Source organism: Tubulanus polymorphus, chromosome 12 (genome assembly GCF_964204645.1).
Source record: "Tubulanus polymorphus chromosome 12, tnTubPoly1.2, whole genome shotgun sequence".
NCBI classification, from domain to species: domain Eukaryota; kingdom Metazoa; phylum Nemertea; class Palaeonemertea; order Tubulaniformes; family Tubulanidae; genus Tubulanus; species Tubulanus polymorphus.
In genome coordinates, this window is record NC_134036.1 from 262,460 (window position 1) to 269,585 (window position 7,126).

Sequence of the window (7,126 nt, forward strand, 5' to 3'; positions counted from 1 at the left end):
AGTCACGTGGGACGGGACTCGTTGCACCTACAGCGAGTATCAGCAGTTGTTGAGCGACAGAACTGTACAATCGAAAACGAGTTAGCGGACGATATCGACGACGATCGCGCCCTCTATCGGATCCCTAAGCGTTGTAGACAGAAAATGTCTAAAGGTTTCTATCGAATAACGACCCTTTCCGACGCCGAGTACAGCGATTTCGACAACGGAAGTCCTACTAATAAACTATTGCCTACGTGCAGTATGGAGTCTGTCTGTTTGTCTACCGGAAGTCCGTCTTTAGGGCGGAAATACAACAGATCGAATTCCGCCGACGAAAACCAGTCGCTTATAAACAGTCGTAACCGTGACAACAATCGTTTCGGCGGTAGCTATGGTGATATCAGTTTCTCGAAATCGACGAAAGAGTTACAACAGTCAAACAACTCGAATCGCTCCAGTTTCGACGAAGAAAGTCGACTGTTGCCCCAGCAACAACGTGAACATCCCGACCATAGTCGTACGTCGGTTAGTAACGCTACGGCCGGTGATGACCTCGGTGACCGCTGGAAAATTGTTTACGTGAAACAATCATCGAACGGACACCCGTGTCATCATACGTGCAGGTGCGAGTACGTGCCCAAAATAATCCCTAAATGGCCCACAGGACCCGACACTCAACAGCCTCGGTGCGATTCGTATTCATGTTGTAACTATGAAGGCCATCGTTACGTAGAATTACAACCAAATAAAAATCGCCATAGCAACGTCGATGTACGGCGTTACCAGGCAATGCCGTCGCAACTGTCGTCCGATTCTGAAAGTGAAGGTCAAGTGGACGAGAGAGTTATGAACGATTCCGATAGGAGGCGCATCGCGGCGATGTTCTGCGTTGAGAAACCCGGGCAGAGAATCCGAAACCGAACCGTCGAGGAGATCAGCTGGTCGGAGAGCCCGAAACGTAAAAAACTTACGGCGCCCTCTAGCGGACATAAGCAGAGGATGAACTACGAAGAGTTGAGAAATTCGCGTTCGTTCGACAGCGACACCAGGAGTGTATCGACAACCTTATCAGAACTATCGACTCAGCAGCAGCAGCAGCAGCAGTCCGCCTCGTACCAGAATCTGGACACGGTCACAATCGGCGGCACGGAACAGAGTAACATCGATTGTTGTTACGAGAATAAAAGTGCTTCCAACGATAACAAGGGCGAAAACAATGCAAGCAATCGCGTAGCAACGACGGAAGAGAGCGATCCTCTATTGGCAACAATAGTGACCAAACCCTCCTCCTCGTATCGACCGAAAATCAGTGAATTTAGACTTAATCTAAAATCAAATACGAATAAAGATGGCGCTGGCGTCATTTACGGCAAGTCAAATCGTTCCGAAATACCGACAACAAAGACCCCGTCGCCCGGGCAACTACTGCCCCCACAATCCTCGAAAAATGCGCCAAAACATGTTTCAAAAAAATCACCAACGAAACCGAATAAACCATCGCAACAATCAGGACGGTTAAACAAAACATTCAATCCATCGCAGAAAGTTTTAAAGGCGGAGTCTTCCCAGAATTCTGCGCTTCGGAGGTTCCGTCTTCCGGTCTCGGAACAGTTATCAAAATCGTGCGCGAAATTAGACGAGGTGGCGCTTCTGAGCCCCGAGCTGGAGGACAATCCGACAACCGACGCCATTTTAGAGAAACAGAGCCCTCTATTGAGCCCCGAGGGAATCCTCACATTCGACGATGACGTCATACAGGATTGAATGCACACCAAACATGGCGAGGGCACCAAATATGGAGAAGTTACCAAATATGGAGAGGGTACCAAATAAGGCGAGGCCACCAAATATGGAGAGGGTATTTTGTAAGATGATACAGTATTTGTTATTAAAGGCTTTTCATTTCATGTCGAGAAAATCGTCATTAAAAATTATATTAAACTATGAGAAAAAATGTTGAATCGCTAGTTCGTGTTGAATTTATCGTTTCCAATGGTTTATGAGGATTACATACGCTAGATGGCGTTGAAGTGAAGATCGACTAGAAAAGAAACGCCTGTCTTCGTCGTCATGGTGAGAGCAAGAATGAAAGTGACAATGAACAGGGCCTTGTTCCATAGTCATGGCATAGACTTAAGACGAATTTAAGACCATCTAAGTTCTATAACCAATGTAACAACTTAAGACCAGTCTTAAAATTTAAGACCATAGTCTCTCAACTGAGGAACCGGCCCCTGGTCTTCATTGACAGAACAAATGACGAATGATATATAAATCCTAATATTTAAATTCACTTTCTGTCATTCTTTACCAATCAATAAAAGAAATTCGTTTAAGTTTCTCAGACTTTTAAAGTAATGGATGAACCCGATTGAAAGCGAAATCGAACGAAAACTTTTGGGGAAATAATTTCGGCAAAATACTTCGAAAAGGAAGTAATTACCTTCTCGCAAACGATTCCAATAGATTTCGTTAGACATGAATAAGAAATAAATGATAGCCAGACAGATATAAGGCATGACGCTAAAATAAAATGATATCTTGTTTCTCCTAATCGGCTGGGTCACTTATATAAACTGCAATGAAATTTGTAATCAGTTCATTTCTATAACTGCCGGGTCTCTTATTGTTAGCTTGATCATGAATTGAAAACAAATAGTAAAGTACAGGGTAGATAGGCGGCCGGGTCGACATTTAAACTCAGCAGAAATGAACTTTTTGAAATCAATTTCTTAAGCCCTCTGAATTCAGTGTTAATGAGTAAGACCCACTGATGACTCGATTAACCTCCATAGTTCCTTAACCTTCCTTAGTAACATCTATATCATGTTATTTTCGCTTTTCTGATGAAATCTATTCAAAACTTGGAAACTGCCAGAGAAAATTCTTAATTATCATCGACCTGTTGGCTTTGGTGAGAAATAAAGTTTTATCCCGAAATTAAAAGTGAAACTATATTTATTTCTATAATCAGAAATTATTGCAACATTTGGTATTTTCTCTATGAATACGTAGTTGTCTGCGAAATGAGCCACCGGTTCAGCGCTGTCGTCTGCCTGTGTGTGAATAAACCTCTCAGGACCGAACGACATTCTTAGAATTTATTACACTTTCTTGTTTGTTTCTTTACAACGGGTTTCGCTTGAGTGATCCTGACAAAAACAAGCACTGCCCTGCATACAACCCTGCACACCCTATACACTATACTACCTACACACTATATGGAAATATATATAATAGTATCTGATTTTAATTGCAGTAAACATATTAAAACATTTTCAAAGAATTTCAATTTCAGAGCGCACGGACGTACATTTAGGAGAAAAAATTCCGCACGGAACAAGAGCTATTTATTGAAGTCAAAACGATTTCTACAAGAATTGGATTATTTGTCCTACTTTCTGGGGATTTATATAAATCAAGAATTGCAGGCGTCATCCGATTTTAAAAAGGACGTGTGAAAATGGCGTCACAAACCCAGATATATATTCTTGTTTTGTTCGGTGTTTGTTGCATTGGTAAGTAATGCATGTAATTTATATTCCGAAATATCTTATCATTTTAGATTTAACAAACGAATTCAGATTTTAACAAATATAAGATCGAAATAAATATCTTCGTGTGTTGATATATATTTCGAACGTTTGAATTAACTTTCATTCAAATTTGAAAAAATCAGTGTAAATTCATGCAAAGTAACATATTTTTATTGTTAGCCTTGGTCCAATTTTGTGGACAAATTTTATTTAAATCTTTAGTTAAGCCAATTATATTTTGATTCATGTTTTCAATGAGGACAATAATAATTCAAACTTTATGCTTTGGAATGGTTTTTACCTGAAATAGTATTGAAAACTATTTTAAATCAGCTCTTAAAATCTTTTTAAAATTCAAGCTTATGACTAGCCACACTTTTTCTTTTGTCCAAGTAGCAGCTATATCGTTCTATGTATCAATATTTCGGCAGTATTTAATAGAGCAATCTACAGCTTTCAGGCTCTGGATGAGTCCTTCATAGTTCATCTAAATATTTTGTAAGAGAAATTGTAATTATGTCCTATGAAAATAAAATCAATCTATCCGAATGAATAGAGGCACCAAATACGGTAAAAATGATAATTATGATTAATATTATCATCAAGGACATCAGTTTTAAGCCAATATGAAAAATTGTTATTGAAATTTTGTTGTTGTTCTAGTTGGTATAGTCGGGCAAGAAGAGAACAGAGGTGACGGAAGACAATGGAAACGATGTTATCAATGTTACCACGAGAGACGTAATCAGTACGACGCCAGCTACTATTTCAATTTAGAATATGGATACATGAAAAGGTAAAAAAATTCACCTACCTTCAAATCCTAATCCATCTTCTTAATTCTAATCTTCCATTTATTCCTTTAATTAGCTAAATCCTCCTTAATTAAAATCATTGTTTGTCCCATTCCTCATAAATCCTCCTATATTTGAATATGTTCCTTGAAATTGTCATTCCTTAAAATCGCTACCTCTCTCTGTCCATGTACCTCGCTACCTCTCTCTGTCCATGTACCTCGCTACCTCTCTCTGTCCATGTACCTCGCTACCTCTCTCTGTCCATGTACCTCGCTACCTCTCTCTGTCCATGTACCTCGCTACCTCTCTCTGTCCATGTACCTCGCTACCTCTCTCTGTCCATGTACCTCGCTACCTCTCTCTGTCCATGTACCTCGCTACCTCTCTCTGTCCATGTACCTCGCTACCTCTCTCTGTCCATGTACCTCGCTACCTCTCTCTGTCCATGTACCTCGCTACCTCTCTCTGTCCATGTACCTCGCTACCTCTCTCTGTCCATGTACCTCATATACTAAAACGTGTATGAATGTATGAATGTATGAATGTATATGTCTGACCTGTCCAGCCATCTGTAGAAAATCCGATCTGACCTTGATCCAAATTTCTTTCTACAGACCCCCAAAACCGTATTGAGACCATCATTCAATGTTAATCCTCATGATCCAGGTTACAGTTTCACAGTCCTGGCTAGATTTAATACCAGTCTTAATTCAATAACCGATCTAACAACTTAAGTCTAGTGTATTTAGCAAGGCCAATTTTGGTTACGATATGGACGTTATATATTTTCTAACATGTGCTGCTAAACACGCATACATACATTTCCTAAATATGTATTCAAAAAATCTTCATTTCTAACTACAATTCATATTCGAAATATATAATCTATTTCTAAATCTATACTTATTATTATCACGTCACTCATCAATTAGTATCATTAGTATTATCAACTATCTCTAATTAGTATCAGTCTGTTGTCTTTTCATTGACTCTTGACTTGTTCACCTGATGCTTCTATACACTAGTAGCGAAAGCTAGTGCGTCAAATAAATAGTTAAACTATATAATACTACTCGTCTCGTTACTTATTCTGAACCCGGTTAACACGAGGCTACTCTACACATTTTTCTACCAGGGTTCTATATAGGTTGACTATTTTTGACAAGTTTTGATACTAATGTATAGAAGCCTCATCAGGTGAATCGAATATAAAAATGAATAGTTAACATATTTAGTACTATTTGTCTCGGTGTTTATTCTAATAGGCTAATCTACAACAGGCTAATCTACGAATCTTTAAATCTATACTTGTAGGGCGGTTGACGGGGCGTCGTTTCGGGGTGGAATTCCTTATCACGGGTTTTGTACACCGAATCGTACCTACTCAATTAATGGAGTATTACAGGACTATCTGCCTTCTTCACTGGAGAAAACATGTTCCAGAGACTGGTACTGCGTGGTAGGCATTCTTTGAAACTATCAATGCATTCATTTAAAGAACTCTCAGCGTCTTACAATTTGGGACGTTCATTAGCATATATATTTGCATATGCGAATTAAGTTTGAAAATTAAATTTGGTACTTTCATTAGCATACGTATTTGCATATGCAAAGTAAGTTTGAAAATTAAATTTGGGAATTTCATCAGCATAATGTTTTGCATAAACGAATTATGTTTGAGAATTTTGAGTCGGTTATTCAAATTTTAGACCTTCATTTGCATAAATTTCGAATATGCAAATTTCTTATGAGAGCGTAATTTATTCATATTTCCAGAAAGATTTAGTGGAATTGAATTACAGGAACTACTTTGTGGTGCGGCAGTGTCGACAGCAGTGTCGCGAGAGATGGAAAACTCTGGCAGACGGTACGAAACTCATCCGGGAATGTTGCGAAGATGATCTATGCAATAGTGGTCGTGACGTCACGTCTTCTCGCGTGAGCGTCACCATTTTCGGAGCCTTAGCTTGCGTGGTGACGTCATTATTGCGTAAAATACAATTCTGATGACGCAATGAACATTTTTCGATTACGTCATAGTTTTATGCACAGATCTTGAAGAAATATTTATTCATATTATTAGCTGTAATTATGTAAATTTAGTTGAGAAAAGTTTATTTTTGGAAATTTTCTTTTACCACAAAAAATGTTTAGGTTTGGACCAAAGCTTTTAAAACATGTGTACAATTCATATACACGCCACTGTTTATACATTAAACACACGTATATAACACGCGTAACACTGTGAAAATGATACAGTAATTTCGATGTCGACAGATTTTGGAGTTCACTATGAGAAAACTGGACTCGTGCGAACAGACACTATCAGCGCAAACAGTACTGCAATAAGCGACCCCTTGTGGGTGAAAGAAGAGTTACAGTAACTGCCACTCAAAGAACACTTAATCGGATCATTAACTTATGTATTGAGATTCAAGGTCACACGACTGTTTTTTCTGTTAAATGATCTCAAGTATATTACATGTACATGTATTATCAACTATATATTTTATATGTACAATTATCAAAATTAGTGTTATCCCCACGAGGTAACTAGCTTCGCTTCATTTTTCAAAATTGACCGATATTTTACATCTTCCAATAAAGCTTGAAACTTGATGAAATAAAATGTCGACAAAACAAAATAGTTTTTGTATCAAAAATGATTTTATTTTATTTCATTTCGAGCGGAAATCAATGGATTCGATTTAGCAGAATTGTTTTGGACAAAATGTTGCCTTCGTTTTGCAGAATTTGACCTTTTCACACTTTTTTCGACAACGTTTTGCCCTTTTTGACAGTGTAAATAAT

The 7,126-nt window shown here is 38.4% G+C and overlaps 2 protein-coding genes across 2 annotated transcripts in view; one reads left to right on the top strand and one right to left on the bottom strand.

The window, feature by feature from the left end:
• LOC141914083 (COMM domain-containing protein 6-like) overlaps positions 1-4,819 on the bottom strand; it is a 54,413-nt gene extending 49,594 nt beyond the window's left edge. The window contains exon 1 of the mRNA XM_074805361.1: positions 4,333-4,819. The gene's annotated coding sequence lies outside the window, so the exon portion shown is untranslated. The remainder of the gene's footprint in view (positions 1-4,332) is intronic.
• Positions 3,184-6,947, top strand: LOC141914084 (uncharacterized). Its single transcript, XM_074805362.1, has 4 exons — positions 3,184-3,500; positions 4,182-4,314; positions 5,630-5,774; positions 6,092-6,947. Exons 1-4 carry the CDS (start codon positions 3,446-3,448, stop codon positions 6,320-6,322), a joined length of 564 nt encoding a protein of 187 aa, XP_074661463.1. The 5' UTR covers positions 3,184-3,445; the 3' UTR covers positions 6,323-6,947.
• The last annotated feature ends 179 nt before the right edge of the window (positions 6,948-7,126 follow it).